The sequence below is a fragment of the Arachis ipaensis genome, chromosome B9 (genome assembly GCF_059453495.1).
Source record: "Arachis ipaensis isolate K30076 ecotype BB chromosome B9, ASM5945349v1, whole genome shotgun sequence".
In the NCBI taxonomy this organism is placed as follows: domain Eukaryota; kingdom Viridiplantae; phylum Streptophyta; class Magnoliopsida; order Fabales; family Fabaceae; genus Arachis; species Arachis ipaensis.
This window is the reverse complement of record NC_142444.1, coordinates 8,127,771-8,147,810: the sequence shown is the minus strand read 5'-3', so window position 1 is coordinate 8,147,810 and position 20,040 is coordinate 8,127,771. Positions and strand designations below refer to the sequence as shown.

Below are 20,040 nucleotides of genomic sequence, written 5' to 3'. Positions count from 1 at the left end.
TTATTTTTTAATGTTTAAATTTAAATTTTAGATTTATGATTTTGGATGTGTTTTAAAAATATTTTTTGTATAATTTAATATTTTAGATGTGTTACAATTGAAAAAGAAACTACAATTGAAAATATTTTAGTTTATGTATATAATTATATTCGACCATTCATAATTGTATTATTAACATTTATATTGTATAGTCACAAAAAAAAACATTTATATTGTATTATTAAAGTTGACTGATTTTAGATGTGTTTTAAAAATATTTTGTATAAAATATCATACTATCAGATGTGTTATAATTGAAAAATAACAACACAATTTTAAATTAATTGTTGATTATAATAATTTTGAAAACTAATAAGTATCGAAAAAAATTTAACTGATAATTTAAATAATAAATATTATATTCATTTGATCGAATAAAAAATCAAAAGATTAATTGTATTATTAACGTTTAAATTTAAATATTTAAAGTTAGCCTGATTTTGGATGTGTTTTAAAAATATTTTGAATAAAATATCATACTATCATGTGTTATAATTGATAAATAACAACAGAATTTTTATGACCATATTAACTACATCTTTTCTCTTAAACTCCAGATTTTTTTTTGCTTTTTTGCTCAAACTACTTACGTAGAAAGTACTTTATTTGCAACAACTTTATTAATAAAATTAAATAAGATCAACCTTGTTCTAATTAAATCAGTAGAGTGTTTTTATGTTTAAATTAAAATATAATTAAAAATGTTGAACATGATATTTCTTAACAAATTACATAAACACATGTGTGGAAAATAATGATACCTTTCATCAATGCAAAATGAGAGAGTGCTGGAAGGTGGTGATGGTCTTCACTAATGAAGACGAGATGGAGAATTCAGCTGGCAGCGTCCTTTTTGATTTGGGATTCACTAATGCGTGTGAATGTCCCATAGAACAAGGAATTTAAAAAACTGTATCTGTTACGTGAAGTTACGAAAGTAAAGCAAAGTCATAGTAACCACCAATGAAGTGGGTGGGTTTTAAAGTTTAAATTTAAATTAAAATTAATTATAGATATGTATCTAGGAACATGTTACACTAAAAAAATAATTAAATATTATTTAAATCTGATTAAAGACTGATTAATATTGTACAACTAGCATTTCCCTTTTATTAATTGAGTGTCAATATTTTGAGCATGTAATTTTTAAAAAAAATTGTATTATATACTAAAATTTATATACTGTGCATAAAAATTTATGTGTTATGTATTAAAATTTTTATACTCTAATTTTAATATTTATAAAAAAAATGAAGACGACGACGACGATAATAATAATAATAATAATAATAGAAAAGCACAAATAGGTCTCTGACCTTTTGTTATGCGGACATTTTTGTCCCTAACCATTAAAAAATACTTTTAAGTCCCTGACCTTCACAAAATTTGGACGGATCAGTCCCTCCGTCCAAATGCCTCTGTCAGGGACTAATCCGTCCAAATGTCTTCGTCAGTCAGGGACTGATCCGTCCAAGTTTTGTGATGGTCAAGTACTTAAAAGTATTTTTCAATTGTTAGGAACAAAAATATCCGCAGAGTAAAAGGTCAGAAACCTATTTGTCATTTTCTCTAATAATAATAAAAGAGGATGAAAAGAAAAAAAGAACACTTAAGATTAGGCTTTCAGTTCCAACAAACCTTGAATTTCCTGATAGCCTGAGATATATTCAGTGGGATGGATGTCCATTGAAATCTCTACCATCTCATTGCTGGCCTAATATGTTTGTTGAGCTCTCTATGCCATTCAGTGAAGCTGAAAAACTTTGGGATGGAGCACAGGTATATGCTTCTTTTTTTATTTATGTTTGGTAGAATTTAATTTTAAAAATGGTCAAATCTAAAACAATTATGGCTGGTTGGGTGTAAAGGCTTGACTCAAGTTCACCCTTCTGTTTTCTCTCTTCAAAAGCTTGAGTGTTTGTTTGTGTATGCATGGACATCACTTACAAGCCTTTCTAGCAACAATTGTTCCCCATCTCTTCATTCCCTAGTTGCATATGGTTGTCATAATCTCCAAGAGTTCTATGTTCTCTGTTCTCACTTATAAAAGCATTAGTAGCATATAAGCAAAAAATAAAATTAGTTTAATTGGTTAGCATTATGTTTTTCCTACCACAATTATTCATATTCAATTCTCATGTTTTACCACATATTTTTATTTCAAACACAACATGTCTATCTGTTGAACTAATTACTCATGTTCGATTCTCATGTTTTACTATTCATTCGACATATTTTTATTTCAAACATAATATGTATATTGGACTAATAATGAACAATACTGGGATGGACTTAACAACTTAATAAACCCATATATAATATTAACATAATCTTATATATTACTACTCACCACTTTGATGAAAAGAAAACTATTTGAATATAACTACAAACTTATTTATTCAGTTTTTTTTTTATATAAGTTTGTGCTATTCTAGACTTTATTGGTTTTTTAAATTTATTTCTTTTACATTAAACAAAATATAAAAATAAATGAATAAATATTAATTTAATTGTATTCAAATAAACTAATAGAGAATTTGCAAGTCTTTAATAAATTGAATAATCTTTTATCTATTAAATTTAGTATTATTTTATTAGTTTTTTAATTGAATTTTTTCTAAAAAAATGTATTTAAATATTCAATGAATATTATAATTTATAATATTTATTGCTCTAACTATAATTTTTTTTACATACTTCACCCCTTATAATATTCTAAATTTTTTACAATTATAATTTTTTTTACTTATTTTTTGTCATTCTAGTAACAAACTTAAAAATAATTAATATAAATAACATTATATAATTTTATGTTAAAATTTTTGCCCCTCAATCATTTTAATTTGTTCAAGCTCTGCCACTGCCTACAACTCATACCTGTGCTTACACCTTCCCTTAAACGCCTTAGGGTCGGTGTGGGATTAATACAAGTTTCTGAAGACAGTGTTAACTGTTAAGTACAATAAGCGAACCAGTCGAAAGATCTGATGAGGCTACTTTCATATTCCTAAACTGCATAAATTTGGATGAAGATTCATACAATACCATTTTGAAAGATGTTGTTGTTAGGACAGAACTTGATCCAAAATCACTATCAGAAACAGAACTACTTGAAATCCCAGAAGATGCATGCATTGCTGTTGATCGTGATTGTTAGTGAGATTTGTTATTTCTTGCCTGTTAGAGGCAATAAACTTGGTGACTTGTTTCATGTCCGCTCTGCGCAAGCTTCGATCAATGTTGAAGTGCCTTCTTCAAATTCCAATCTAGTTGGTTTCCTTTTCTTCATTGTTCTTTATCAAGCACAATGGTGTGGTGACATTGAGGCACAAATATGGTATGATGTTTCTAAATTAGACGGAGAGAAGGAGAAGAGATCAATGATGAGAAGAGATCCACTACTTTCAACAATAATGCAAGTCATGTAATGTGAAGTATCACAATCAAAAGCAACTGGTTCGACCAGGATAGCGTTTCTCGCATTGGCTATTAAAACCGGAACGGGTTCGGCAAGGAAATTGGTGAACCGGTCCAATAATTCTGGTGGTGAGATTCAAACTAAGATCCCTGAAAGATTAGTTCCTAGACTCTCACCCACCTAGCACTATGCCAAACCAATTGTTGTGATTAGATGTGTTAATAATCATAGTTTATTATTGGATAAAGTTGTTAATTAAATGATAATTTATATACTTATTTTATTTTATTTTAACAGAAAACACTTTAACTTTTATTTATTTTCTTATTTGATGAGTATAGTATGTATTTTATCATTAAGAAAATATCTTAAAATATAGTTTTATTAAACATTTCTAAATTCAAATTATGTTATATATGTATGTATTTATTGTTCTATTTATTTTAAATTTATTCATTATTAATGTAGATATATATAATTTTAAACTATAAAATTTCTTTTCTTCTTCCTGCTTCTGATGTTATTACAAAATTTTTATATACTTTTTTTATTTTTATTTTTCTTACAAAAATAAAAACAAAAAAAAATTATAAAAAGGTGAAACAAAAATGAGAAGATGAAAAAGAAAAAGAAGAGAAGATGATGTTGATAATAAAAAAGAGAAAAATAAAAATTTTAAATTGTGCATAACTTATCAAAAAAATAGTATAAAAAATTTTTAAGTTTGACACAAGAAATTTATGAATTTTAACACCAAAATGTTTTAATGGTGATACAAAATTATCAAAAAAAAATTTTACAATATGGTGTGAATATCAATTCAAATTCTATAATTATCATGGTAAAATTTGTATTTTATATAATAAATTCGGCATTATTTTTATTTTATTTTTGTATTTTATATAAAAAAATTTGGTATTATTTTTTTCTTTTTTATCATCATTCTCGTTATATTTTGTATTCTATTTTTTTTATTCTTTTTCTTTATAAAATTTTTAAAAATACATAAACAAATTTAGAAGATAATAAAAGTAAAAAGCAAAAACATATACAAAAAACGATGTCATGATAACGATGATGATAATGGAAAGAGAAAAAGAGAGAAAAAGAAAAAAAAATTAAATAAAAAAAAGAAAAGAGAATGAAAAGGAAGAGGAGAAACAAAAAAAGAAAAAAAATATTTATGTATAATAAATTAATAATTTAGTTAGATTAGTTACGTAAAAGGTTGGATACCACTTCGATAAAGATATTAAAAATATTTTTTTTTAAAGATAGATGTTTATATATGTCATAATATTATTGAACATTTTTATTAAATCGGTTAATAATTTATTTTTTAATAAATCAGAATAAAATCGGTTTATTATAGCAACAATAATAAATCTAATTGTCCGTACTATAATTATTAGACCCAATTTGATCTGATCGATTTACACAATCTAAAATCGAATATGTTTAAATTTCTTGATAAAAAGATAAATATATCCCTGATTTTTGTTTTTAAAAAAAAATCATAATCTATTGGGTTATGTAAATTAGTTGGTTCGACCGGATCTGATAATAATTGAGTTTATTTGTTATAAAAAAATCGACTTTATTCTAATTTATTAAAAAATTAAAAAATAACCAATTTATTAATACGTTCAATAATAATGCTAATAATGCGACACATAAGTGTCTCTATAAAAAGACGTTTCGGCCTCTTTATAAGACTATCCTCCTAAAAGGTTTAGTTTGTGTACTTGCGTAGAATTGCTGAATCTAATAATTTAATCCATCTGATTGACTATTCGATTCTAATATTTTTCGAACAGTTATTAGTAAAAGCAGCATTAAAAATTATCTATTTTGATGAAGTTGCTTGGAAAGTAGTAGTTGGACGAATAAGAATAAATAACCGAATTAGAAAACGCCTATTAGTGCGACATTGTAACTATTGGCCAATTTATTTGCTAATTATCCATGCAATACAATTTGTTGATTTGTCGGAAGTTGTATTAGTGTGACAGTGATCCGCGTTAGTTTTGGATTAACTATAATAATTGATATTTTTTTAAGAACAAGTTATGGGGATGAAATGGACTAAATGCAAAGTTAGTGGTAATTGCTAATTGTTAAACGGACAAAATCATGCGTCAGATGATTAAGATCAATATTATTAACATTACCTTGGATTAAAGTTTACAATTAGATTCCACTAAATTGAGCTCAATTTTACTAAGCCAAGTTTGAGTTTAGATTGGTTCATATAGAGCTCAACTAACTCATTTTCAACCTTAGTTGTTAGGAAAGAAGTAATAGGGACAAAACGAGAATAAATAACTGATTTAGAAGACGTGTATTCCTTGATAATGATGTAAGCACTGTCCAACTAGTTTGCAAATTATTCATCAAAAATAATTTGTTGATTTGTCCCTAGTGTGAGTCACACGACCGCGTTAGTTTTGGATCAAATATAATAACTGATATTTGAGAACAAATTATGGGATTGAAATGTACAAATGCAAGAGGTTAGTGGTAACTGATAATTAAAGGGACAAAATCTGCCTCAGATGACTAGGATCAATACTATTTAGAATCTGCTAGAGAATTAATGGAGTATTTGTATAATGTGTATAATAAACTATTTATTTAGTCTAATATAAGTTAAAAAATGAACATTTAAGATAAAATATTACTAATTTTTTAAATACAATATATTTATACTATCCAAAATAACCATCTAAATACCAAAATATCAAAAATAATAAACATCTAATATCCTATTAAATCGAACATCTCTAAACTCTCATTATACACATTATACTCCATTGCTTTTCTATATTTCCTTTACTATTAATATTACCTTGATGCGGCGTGCTTGTGTTAGCAAATAAACTACAAACTATAAATTTTTTATATATGGCGTCTATTTCAGGTTGGTTAATAAATTAATTTTTAAAAAATAATTTTTTAAATGCGATAACATTTATACTTATTTAATTAAATTAAAAACTAATTTTTAATAAATATAAATAATTATAATTATATTTAATTAAATAATTTTAAATTTTAAATAAATTATAATATACATAAATATATTAATAATTATTAAATTTATATATATAATAAAGTTATATTAAATTTTTTAAATTTTGATAAGTATATATTATTAGCTCTTCTTTAAATATTTTTATATAATCTTTTTAATTTACTGTATAGAGCTTTACAGGCAAGAGCCTTGATGAAAGAGCAAGACAAAGGGAGGGAAGCCATTGGGTAACTACTTGGTAATGACGAGTGTTTTAAGTTATGATGAACAGATACCGACATAAATATAGGATACATATATATAATACGAGATATATTGACATGAATTTTAAAATTTTATAAAATACGAAAATATGTTTATATGTAAAATATAAAGTATTTTTTTTAAAAATAATAATGATATTTTGATATTTTATTAATATTAAAATATAAATTAATTTTTTAATATTTATTTTAATTATATAAAATATTTAAAATATTTTTTATTTTAATAAATAATAATATATACTATTTTTAAATTTATTTCAATAATACATGTTAACAATAAAGCTAAACACGTTAATACGTGATAGTATTTAAGTGTGTTGAAGCGTATAAAAAAAGAATTTTAATTTTTTAGTAAAACATAATTGAATACCACAAATAAACGTGTCGAACGAATGTCAATGAATATCTTATTTAAAATGTGTTCGTCATGCTAACATAGCAATTCAATAAAGTATTAGTCCGCTGTAAGTTTTAAGTATAATTATACAAAAAAATCTAAGAGATCAACTATGATGTAGTTAATTTGGAGTTAATTAATTAAAAATTAAAGAGAGTGGAAAGCAATCTTTTCCTTATATATACCTGAAAGAGGAGCATTTCCTTTTCTAATTAACTCATAAGCCAATCCCAATTAACTGTGCTGAACAGATGGCACTTTCCCATGCGGCTGCTTCTTCTTCTTCCTCACCTCTCACTACTCGATATGATGTTTTTATCAGTTTCAGAGGCGAGGACACGCGTAATGGTTTTACCAGCCATCTTCATTCTGCTCTCCTCAGAAATCAGATCGAGACGTTCATAGATTACAGAATCCCCAAAGGAGGTGTCGTCTGGAACGAACTTGTTGAAGCCATCAGAGACTCAAAGTTGTTTGTTGTTATCTTCTCCGAAAACTATGCTTCGTCTAGCTGGTGCTTGAGAGAGCTGGTTGAGATCATGGAGTGCAAGAAAAAGAATGAACAAGTTATTGTGATTCCAGTGTTCTATAAGATAGAGGCCACACATGTTCGCAAGCAGAGTGGAAGTTACCGCAGAGCCTTTGATGAGCATGAGAGATCCTCCAACCGTAAACATGTGCACCAATGGAGGACGGCACTCACTCAAGCTTCGAATCTCTCTGGCTTCCCTTGCGATCACCACAGGTAAAGGGCCCTAACCTTCTTAAGTTTCTAAAAACAATAATATATTTCGGTTTAGTTTAACTAATACATATAAAAATTATTTTTTATAAGCTTTCTAAAAATTAATAAAGTAAATTTATCATTTATATCCTTTAGATAATTATAGTGATTATTGGTATACAATATTATATACTTATTTTTTTATTTTAATATATTTTGTAACTTATGTATACTATTAATTATTCATTTATAAAAAAATTAAGGTGTAAGACTTTCGGTCAAAGCTAAAGTTTTAGGGTTTAACGCATTTATTTAGTACTTAAATTTGTTTGATTATATTTAACAATTATTGCTTCAATATACCTTAAACAGTCTTTTGTAATTGTATTCATAATTTTATAGAATCACTTACTTATTAAGAATTAGCTCACGGTGTGCATATATATATTGAGCAACTAATTTTATAGTCTACATTTACAATTATTATTAATTTTAATATTTTCGTATATAATATTTATTATTATTATTATTATTATTATTATTATTATTATTATTATTATTATTATTATTATTATGTTATCACATAAAGCCTAATTTTCACATACTACAGTAACTATTAAAGATAGGTTTGTGTCATGAATTGATTTGTTGTCAAGTAACTCTTTTTATTAATACAAATATATGTTTAAATATTGTTCTTATCACTTATTTAGATAAACAACTAAAATAATATTTAAAAGTTTATGATGTTGACAAAAATAACTATTAAAAAGATGAACAATAAATAAGTTTATTAAAAAATTTTAAAACGTGATAAAAATTACCAATATATATTATATGGTTTATAAGTAGCAAAAAAATTATAATTAACAAATAAATTATTCATTATTTGTTATGAATTTTTGTTGAGACATTTAAATAATTATTAAAAAGTGCATGTAGAAAAATTTGATCCCTAAATTTGTTTTTCAAAAGAACTCGGTCATTCACAGTAAAAAAATTTTTAAAAAAATTGGTTGATATAAAATTAGCAAATTTTAAATATGAAAAGATTTTACTTTTCTAATAATATTACAAAAATCATTTCAAAAAATAGATCTCTAAATTTTTTTAAAATAAATATTTAATAATTAGTTAATTTTATCGTATTTTTAAATATAATCTTTTAAGAACTTATTTGTTATTTGTATTTTTTGGAATTATTTTTATCAGTAATGTGAACTTTCGACTACCAAATTAGTAATTACCCTATTTAATTGTATTTGTATTTTATTTTATACAGAAATTACTTTATAAAAATTTTAGGATATAATTTAGTCAATAACACTCTAAAATTGTAAAATATTCATGAATAATATTCATTACGCAAATTAATTGCTTAAGGAAAATTTTTTCTACTTATACAATTTTAAGCATTATCAAATTTTATTTATTATTTTAATATGGTTATTTTTATTTTGAAATGAAAAGAGTAGTTTACACAAAAAGGAGAAAATTATTAAAGAAATAAAATCATATTAAATAAATAAATACTAATAAATATCTTCAAATTATTAATTCCAAAATAATTTATAAATATCTTCAATATTACATCCCAACAAAAGAAAAATCTAGTAAGATTTTGGTTATCTAGAATTTGGTCTAACATAAGAATCCCAACATAGGCTTGATCTTGTCTTCTACCCAACATATAATGATTGATTAATTTCGCATTGAAATAAATTATCATTCAAGATACATTTGAGATGCTAATAAGGAATTATATGTATCCATTTTCACCTTTTATCTGATTATGTGTTTATTGTTTTATTTCTAATGAAATCTTTACTTGCATGTTAGGTAAGAAGCAGAGTTGATTGATAAAATTGTGGAAGCAATTTTTCCAAATCTGAATAACAATTGCTATAGAGATGAACTCAAAAGTCCTTTTATTTGTAATAGAAACTATACTTATGTTAAATCCTTATTGAAATTCAAGTCGGAAAAAGTTCTTGTGATTGGAATTTGGGGCATGGCCGGTATTGGCAAGACAACTATTGCTACTACTCTCTTTCATGAGTGTTCTTCAGAATACGAAGGTCATTGTTTCTTAACCTTTTCAAAAAAATTAGAAGAAAAGGGTCTTAACCACATATGAGTTAAACTTCTTTCTCGGTTGTTAAATCAAGATCTTCGTATCGATAATATTCGAGTAATACACTCTAGTATTATCCGTAAAATCGAGCATAGGAGGATTTTTGTTGTGCTAGATGATGTGACTAATTCACAAATTACAGCCGATTTAATTCAACTCTTTCGTAATTGTCTGAGTTCTGATAGTAGAATCATTTTGACAACAAGGGATAAAAATGTGCTTACAAGTGGAGGAGTTGAAGAAATCCATGAAGTGAAAGAAATGAATTTTGAGGACTCTCTTAAACTTTTTAGCCATAATGCCTTTAGTGATTCTCATCCTAAAGAGGATTATTATGAGCTATCAACAAGAGTCGTAGCAGATTATGCCAAAGGAATACCATTAGCACTAAAAATTTTGGGATCATTTCTTCGAACCAAAGAAGAAAGTGAATGGGATAGTGCATTGAATAAGCTAAGAAAGTATCCCAATGCCGATATTCAGCAAGTGTTGAGGTTGAGTTATGATGCATTAGATGATGATGAAAAAAACATTCTTTTAGATGTTGCATGCTTTTTCCACGGACAAGAAATGGAGAACGTAACAAGAATATTAATTTCTTGTGGTTACTTTGCAGACATAGGGATAAAAAGTCTATTGAACAAGTCTCTTATGAGTATTAATTCATATAATCATAAAAAATACATAAAAATGCATAGCTTGATACAGGAAATGTGTTGGAAAATCATTCATGAAGAATCTAGCGAAAATCGCGGTCAACAAACAAGACTGTGGAACGCCGAAGAAATATGCAATATATTCCAACATGAAAGAGTAAGAAATTTATACTTTAATGGTTTGGTCTTCAAAGTGAGTGTATGTATGTATCAAAATATTGCTTACAGCTGCAATACTTATCAATTTTGCAGGATATTCATGGAGTTGAAAGTATGGTTGTGGATATGAATGAAATTACAATAGATCCACTTATAATAATCATTTCGTTAAGGAAGATGCCAAAGTTAAGGTTACTTGCTTTAAGAGGAAATATCAACATAGATCATGAATGGAACAGAGTGCTTCTAGAGGATTTTCAACTTCCTAATGACTTAAGGTATATTGAGTGGAATAAATGCCCACTTAATTTTGTGCCGTCTATTTGTTGGCCTCAAAAACTTGTTCAGCTTTCCATGCGAGAAAGTAATGTTCAAAAACTTTGGAATACAGTTCAGGTATAATCTTAGCTTGTTTCATTTCTTTTTAGTCTTTATGCTTTTTTGACGTTTTCATTGAATACTAAAATAAAGATTGATATTATAGGAATTAGGTAGTATAAAAGGCAAAATTTTAAAAGAATAAAAAATGAGAGTAGTTTTGATATAATATTAATAAAAAAGTCTAGGGAGCCAGCAACTTTTGTATTTTGTGGCCAGTACTTAATCATCAAGAAAAGTGAGTGATTTTTTATCATTAGATGTAATCTCACACCATTAAAAATACTATTGATGGCCAATTGATGGTTACAAAATATAAAAGTTACTAGTCCCTAACACCCTTCAATATTAATTATGGGGCATTTTTTTTTCAAGATTTATAATTTATAAACTTACTCTATTAGTCTATTATATAAGATTAATTTATTTCTATATATGGTAACATAATCTCGCGTGCTAATTATCTTTTGAAAAGTCATGCATAATTTTATCATTTAATTAATCAAGAGATTTTGTTTTATATAAATTTTGTGAGAATAAAACATCACACTAAAATATTTCAAAACAGTGAGAATAAACTTTCATTAAAAAAAGTAACTATGATATCACAGAATAATTAAATAAGTTTTGATGAGATAACAAAGAGTATTTTATAAAGAAAAATGATAATTAAATACATGACTTAGATTTAAATGAAATATAAAAGAGATAAATAAATATTAGACTACACCCAATAATTATTTATATATATCCATAATAATTTTTTAAATTAAAACTAAGAACATAATTGGTTATCAGTCGTTTCTTGTAATTTAATATTTGGACAATTTATCAAAATAAAACATTTGAGTTTTAATATTACTGAAATACAACTTTTATAAAATAGATACTAAAATACAACTTTCTAATAATCTATGTAAATTTGGTAGAGGTCCCATGGATTCCAAATATACGTAAATCACGGTAGGGGTCTCGCAATTTATGTGGAGTGTGCAATTAGGCATAAACCGCGACAAGGGTTCAGCGGTTTATGTCTGGACCTATTTCGCCTATAAATACCCACCAAGGAGAAGTGGTGTGATGTAGAGAGTCATTTTCACATCCTCACAAATGAGTGAGGAGAGTTTTTTGGTCCTAGTCAACTGCTCTGAAAAAAAAAAAAGCAAAAGGCACGGTGTTAAGTTCACTGACAAAGAACCGATCAGTGTTTTTATCCGTTCGACAAATATTTTGTCAAAACTAAAGATGAGCATATTGCAAAAGCAGGGCTGTGTGGGCCCAAGTGAGTGAAGAAGGTGTTCTACAAGATTCCGATTGCGATTGTTTCAAATGGTGTGCAGTATGAAACATTTGTGATAGGGTCGGACGAAGACATGCAGGTTTTATTTCATTGTCAGCGCAGTTTTTCGGAGGTGAGAATACATGAGTTGTATGCCAAATTGGAAGATGATTTTAACAGTTCTGGTACATCAGCGCCGAATCCTCAGTGATGACGGTGGAGGGTGCATCAACTTCGATGCCGGTCATTGCAGCTAGTGGTCTTTTGGCTGAACCTCCATCTGTTCCACTAGCGGCAACTTGGTAACTTGGTTTGATTCCTGCACTTTTTGGTGAGGGAGAGCCGAATTATGTTGAGAATGCGATGCGAGAGGATGATCTGGACGATGAGCCAGATCACATATTGGGAGACAGCGAGGAGGATACTCCTAGGACACCACCAGCACGTCGAAGGCCATCCACTTCTGGTTCAGGCTAACAACCGCCACATTTCTCAACATTGAACTTGGAAGCAATCGGCCAGCAGCTGGACATGGATCCCACCTCTGGAGGCCAGGGGTTACATGAGGGAAATCCTTCTAGAGAATTTCATATTGGCCAATCTTTCTAGACTAAGGGGAAAGATGTGTTGAGTGTTAAGGATTATAGCATCCGTCGTAGAATTCAGTATCGGGTGATGGAGTCAGATCATCTGAAGTTTCATGGGAGATGCAAGGAGTTTGGGAATGGCTGCACGTGGTTGATTCGCATCACACTTCGGCAGCGTAAGGGTAATTGGGAGGTTAGAAGGTACAACGGACCTCACACTTGCTTGGCCACTTCAATTTCGAGTGACCACCGACAGCTCGATCACCATGTAATTTGTGCGAGAATCTTTTCATTGGTTAGGGCGGATGCAGCTGTTACGATAAAAGTGTTGCAAGAAGCTACTGAGGCAACCTATAGATTCAGGCCTAGTTATTGGAAGGTGTGGATGGTAAAATAGAAGGCAGTTGCACAGATATACGGGAATTGGGAGGAGTCATATGCCGAGTTGCCATGTTAGATCCTAGGGGTACAAGCCACGATGGACGGAACCGTGGCATTGTTGAAAACTTCTCCGGTGCGTGTTGGTGATCAAGTTGACAAGTCTAAGGTACTTTCATCGTCTTTTTTGGACATTCCCTCCATGCATTGAGGCATTTAGGCATTGCAAGCCACTAGTTAGGTTCAATTTACAAAATTTACTCTGTAAGGTTTCAAAATCTTAACAACCAAGACTATAATACTTGAATTTAAACTTACATGTTTAAAAGTTCAAAATTCAAAACTTATTTTTCAAACATGACCGCTTAAACAACAACACTACAATTTGAACCCTATGTCTCAAATACAAGAGGAACATCATTCTACTTAAACATTTTGACCTATTTCCTAACTTCAAAATCCTAATCCTAAATTATGCGTTCTAACAATAAAATACCAAATACTAAATTTCTCTATTATATGAAATACAATAAATAAAAGATAGCAGGCTTACCTCTTCGTTGATGCTGCTAGCTATGTGCGCAACGCCGTTGAGACGGTAAAGACTGCGTTCTTCTACCATGATCCCGGCCCAAGAAAAATCCGAATCACCACACTTTTCCTCTTTCCCCTCTCTCTAGAACATCACTTTCTCTTTCTAAGGATTTGGAAGTGTCTCAAAATGAATAATCCGCTGCATCCCTTCTGCGTATTTATAGCAGAGCATAAACCGCTGGACCCCTTTCACGATTTATGCTCATTTTCACTACCAACAGAAACCGTAAAACTTTTACCACGGTTTCTATGCAAACAAACTTTGAACGTAAACCATAGAACCCTACCCACGATTTATTTGTATTTAGAAACCGTGGGACTCCATCAACGATTTACATAAATTTCTAAAAATTTACATTTTTGTATTTAAATTACAAAAATTGTATTTCCATAATTTTAGAACCCAAATATTTTATTTTCGTAATTTGCCCTTAATATTTTCTTGTTTTGCCATCATATTAATTTACAATTGTCATGATGCAATGCTTTCTTCATCAAAAAGAGAGAATAAAAGTAATAATCAACCACATCAAAGCATTTTCACTTTCAAAAAATTTTCGCCCCAAATTTCACTCCTATGAATTGTATTTTTGATGATGTTTAATTTGAATTAACCAACAATATATCTACTAAATACTAATCAAATCAAGTTCCATATTATTCTAAGTTTCGAATAAATTATCTATTATTTTAATATTGTAATGGACGACTAAAAAAATTCATATGCTCAATATGTTTTTAACTAAATTAAATTTTAAATGTATTTTATATCTATTCTAAAAATATTTAATTAGTTGTATTGATTAGCTAGAAACATTTTTTTATATAGGTGTAAGAATAAGCGAAGAAAAATAAAAAAAAAGGCAAATCACTCGTATAAACTATAGACATAAAAAAATTATGCAAATCACCAAAATAAAAATACGAAATAGACATTTTTATATGTTATGCACATGTTCTAAATGAACATTTTTATATAAATCAACACAGGTATAATCGAATTAGCCATACTGGTACTAAATTAAATGAGCATCAATGGAATTAGTCCTATCCGTACAAGTGTAAATCGAAAGAGAAAGAGACTGATTCGATTTATTTATATCTCTAATAGATCGACTGAGACAAATTTGATTTATTCATGCCAATAAAAAAAATAAATCGACTGTAGTTGTTTTGATTTACATGGAAGGAAGCCAATGAATAAAACTACCCAATTCAATTTGATTTAGTATGAATACACGAACTTATATAAATGGACGAAAGTTATTTCGATTTACCATGGTACATTTAATAATACCCATAATAAATACAATAAAGAGAACTTTGAATAATAAATTATATAAAAAAAATAATTATAAATATTTTTTATAAATTATTAAAAAATTTCATTATAAATTGTAAATAATTATTTATAAAAAAGGTAACCCTTAGTATTTTTCTTAAGAATGCTAAAAGATCAACAAAATTATAAATAATTATTTATGTTTTATAATGAAAGTTTTTAATAATTTATAGAAAATATTTATAATTATTATTTTTTTAATTTATTATTGAATGTACTCTTTTTTATATTAATTATGGGTATTATTAAATGGAGTAATGTTACGTGTACACTAAAATCAACTACCAGTATAAAATACATATTGGAATACAAATACATATTTAAAATAAATTAAATCACATATGTATTTATATACAAATACATTAGTGGCTAATTTTAGAGACTAATTTTAGGATGCAAATAACATTTTTGTATTAAATTTATTTTTTATTGTATTCTTTATATACGTGCACCATAGTAAATCGAGTTAACATACATTCATTTATATACATATACACAATAAATCGAATTGGAATGTGTCGAGTTAAGGTTACGTGCATGTGCATGTAAATCGAATTGACCTCATTCGATTTACTATGAGATATAAACAATCACGTATAAATCGAATTAATCCCTTTCAATTTATATGTATACCTACTAATTCGAATAAGGCTGATTCGATATAGTATCAATATTGCTAAATCGAATATAGCGGTATCGATTTATATAGAAATATCTATTAAGGAGATATACGTAACATTTTTTGTTTTGGATGATTTGTGTAATTTTGGTATGACTTTAGTTTATTTGAGTGTTTTGCCAAAAAAAAAATGTTAAAAAATATAGTTAATTATTCTCAAAATATGAAAAAACCTTATTGTAAAAACCTTATTGTCCTTTAATATTTGATATTAGATGTTAGATGTATAATAATTTATAAAATTAAAATAAGTGAGAGTGCAATACATTAAATAATAAAATAAGACTTTTTTTTTTCTCACTAGTCATGTACATGTGTTTGTTGGGGTTGACAGAATCTACCAAGTTTGGAGATAATTGATCTCAGTGACTGCAAACACTTGATAGAGTGTCCAAATTTGGCAGGTGCCACGAATCTGAAATTAATATCATTCCTTGCTTGTGAAAGCTTACAAGATGTTCATCCATCTATTTTCTCTCTCCCCAATATTGAACTACTATATCTGAACTTTTGCACATCACTAAAGAGGCTTTGCAGTGATTATTGTTCACCCTCTCTCCGTGGCTTGTGGGCCGTTGGTTGCTCCAATTTGGAAGAGTTCTCAATCCCCATTATGACTCATCATTCCAAACTACTCGAGTTATATTTACTATCAACGGCTTTGAGTGAAGTGCCGTCCACTATTATGCATCTCAAAAATCTTGAGTATTTTGGTTTTAATATCAGTTACTCTCTTCAAAAACTTCCTCTAAACTTTGCTCCCAAAATTGCATTCATGGATCCAATAAAACATGAAGACGATACATGCATCATCTTAAGTAAAATATTCCCCGCCCCTGCCTTTCTATGTGTCAAGGAATTATTTTTCTTCGGTTGTAAGAGCTTGTCTAAACTCCCAGAGAACATTCATGTCTTACAATCATTACAAGCATTAGAAGTGGAAAGTTGTCATGTCCTTACAAGTTTGCCACAAAGCATTAAGAATCTTCAACAGCTTGTAGATCTTACTATCACTAATTGTGAAATGCTTCAATACATACCTCCACTTCCCCCATCTATTATATACTTTAAAGTAGGAGACTGCAAATCTTTGGAGGCAATCTCAAGTCTAACCAGTGAACCACCAAGAAAACACTATGCATGGATTGAATTCTATAACTGCATAAAGTTGGATGATGATGCATATGAAGCAGCTTTGAAAGAGTTGAAATCCAGGATAGAACTTGTGGCAAATAATGATGGATATCCGCATAATGAAACAAAAAATGGTAATATATTCTTCTTATATTATTTACCAAGTAAAGAGAGCATAATTAATGAGTGGTTCGCTGACTACTATTCTAGAGAAGCTTCGATCACTGTTGAAGTTGCTCCAGATCACAAGATTTCTTCTTGTCTTGTTGGCTGTATGTTGATTTCTCAATACCAATCTTGCAATCTTATCGGGAAAACAGTGATATTTGGATGGGAATGCTACTTGGAAAAGGGTTGCAACGAATGGGAATGGATAGCAACTTCTGGCAGTAGAGGACTCTTCACCGGTTATGTTCTCTATAACATTATTCAATTGGAAATGGTATCAGATCATAACGTAGTATGGTATGATGGAGAGGGTTCCAACAAGATAATGGAAGCAATCAAAGAGAGAAAGAGGGACACCGCTTGCAATCCTATCCTTAAATTTAAGTTCTATGCTCATACAGAAGATAATGAGGAAGTAGTGATAAAGGGGTGTGGGATCCGTTGGATCCATGTCCATGTCAATCATGAAGGACAGATTACTCCAGATGCCACTCATGATGAGGGCTATGAATCTCATGACTGGGAGTTGGAGGATGAATCTGATGGCTTGGAGATAGAGGACATTGAGGTAATGCTTCTAATACTAATAATCTCAGTAGTTTTCACTTTTCACACGTTATTGTTGTGTTGTGAATTGTTTAGTCTAGAGATCCACAACAAAAATTAAATCATTCAAAATTGATTTTGGTATATATATATAAAGGTGAACGAAAACACAGTTGATGAACTATGTAGTACTTGCTATTATCACCGTTATTTTCTTGCACTTTCTTTATATTTCCTGTCCACAATCTAGCTACATACATTCCTTTTCCCAAATAGTTCTTGATAGTTTCTCTTACTCTGTAAATGTAAACAAAGCTTCTTTGCTTCAATTTTATAAATATATCTTGCAAAGTGCAGCACTTTGTAATATGCATTTTTTTTTTTAATTTCCAAGTTATCAAAACTTTTTTCTTAATTTAGCTTTATATTTAAATTACTTTTTTTACACTATAAGTATTGACCCCTAGCATTAGCTTCAAAATAAGCTAGAGGAATTAATTTTTTGATGTTGCATCATATTAAAGTTCTCTATGATGTTCTCTAATTATAGATAAACGAACATGTTAACATTTGTTATTATATTGGAAGTATTTTTTTCACAATAAATATATGATTTATTTATTAAGTGAAAGACTTTAGAGATGGATAATTTCAAAACTTAATAAACTAATACATCGATTTGCAAAAGTTTTACTATTTATGTACAGGGAAAAAAATTTGAAACAACGCTTTTGTATTCATAATGTATTGTAAACTTTAGATTGATCCCTTATATTGTAAACTTTAGAGTGATCCTTTTGTTAGTTCACATTGTTGACGATTAATAAAACTCTTACGTGACCGTCATTGTACTAAAAACCAGCCACCTAAAACAATTCCATTATTTGATAATGGAGTGAATTAACGAAGAGACTTAATTGACTAACAAGAGTGATTCTTATAGACGTCTTTGGCCATCAATTTTATTAGAGACGTAAGTGTTTGACCGAAAATTTCTTAGGACCAATTAATTTAGAGTATCAATCCTAATTTTATAATACAGTCCTCTAGTTGACATCATTGTTTCTGTGGTTAATTATTATGTCATAGTAAAAATGTACCAAATGTGTAAGACAGTTGGATAATGAAAAAAATTATATTCTTGTGGCAGAGAACTGGAGAAAGAGTGAATGCATATTGCTGGGCCTTGGATATTGTCAAATGGCTTCGAAGATTTTTTGTATATTGTTTTGCTTTCTATATTTCCAGATGGCTCCAAAGATTATTAGTAAGTTATCCATTTATGTAAAGTAAGCTTTTATTTATAATTGATGATATTACTATTTTTAGTGAGTAGTTTGATTTTCATATTATAGCTAAGTAGTTGGTTTCGATTATGGTCTACAATTACAATTGTAGTTGCAATATTGGTGTTATAATTATTATAAGTCTGAATTTATTTTGATACTAATTTACATAATTTTATTACAATATAATTGTATCATAACTTGAAACATGCTATAATAGGATTGTAACAGGTTGCAGTATATTCAAATTTGAAATGTAAGAAAAAGAAACTATACCACAACAACCACAATTGTAAAAGCTACAATATTTGTAATTACCTCAACTAATTTTATGTTGTCAATTTTAATATGTGGTGTCTCATTCTGTTGCAGACTATGTGTTGTGGTACTCTTTTTCTTCGCGTGTATTTTATCTTCAATTGAGTTGAATTTGTTTTATGATTAAACAAAAAAGGCAAGGTCACATGCCTCCACTAACATAAATGTTTCTTTCTGGAATTTTTTTTTCCTCTGCAGAGAAGATGATATCATATGAGAACTCAAAAGAGGAGGAGAAAAAAAGCTTATGTGGGAAACTTCTGAACTTTCTTTTAGTTCATTATTGTTCTAATAGTGCTACACTACTGTATTCTATTTGGTCACTTTATAATGCAATTTTTGTTAGAACACAACACTATTGATTTGCTTATTTGATTGTTGTTCAATTTTTCTGTGAACATACTTGTTATTAAACTTAGTATTCACATTATTTTTAGGCAACTACTCAAATGAAGATGCTAAAAACATCTTTTTATGAAGATTCTTGTGTTAAAAGTGTACTTTGTTTAGCCACACTTTAAAAA

The 20,040-nt window shown here is 28.4% G+C and overlaps 2 protein-coding genes across 2 annotated transcripts in view; both read left to right on the top strand.

Annotated features, from left to right (window-relative positions):
- LOC107614869 (TMV resistance protein N-like) overlaps positions 1-17,900 on the top strand; it is a 33,456-nt gene extending 15,556 nt beyond the window's left edge. Inside the window, exon 5 of the mRNA XM_088499995.1 lies at positions 17,519-17,900. Within this exon, the coding sequence (XP_088356121.1) occupies positions 17,519-17,521 (3 nt within the window). The 3' untranslated portion in view covers positions 17,522-17,900. The remainder of the gene's footprint in view (positions 1-17,518) is intronic.
- LOC107614870 (disease resistance protein RPV1-like) lies at positions 7,406-13,468 on the top strand. Its single transcript, XM_088497929.1, has 6 exons — positions 7,406-7,899; positions 9,820-9,956; positions 10,047-10,591; positions 10,921-11,105; positions 12,679-12,778; positions 13,094-13,468. The coding sequence occupies exons 1-6, from the start codon at positions 7,406-7,408 to the stop codon at positions 13,466-13,468; spliced, it is 1,836 nt and encodes a 611-aa protein (XP_088354055.1).
- Positions 17,901-20,040: the final 2,140 nt, after the last annotated feature.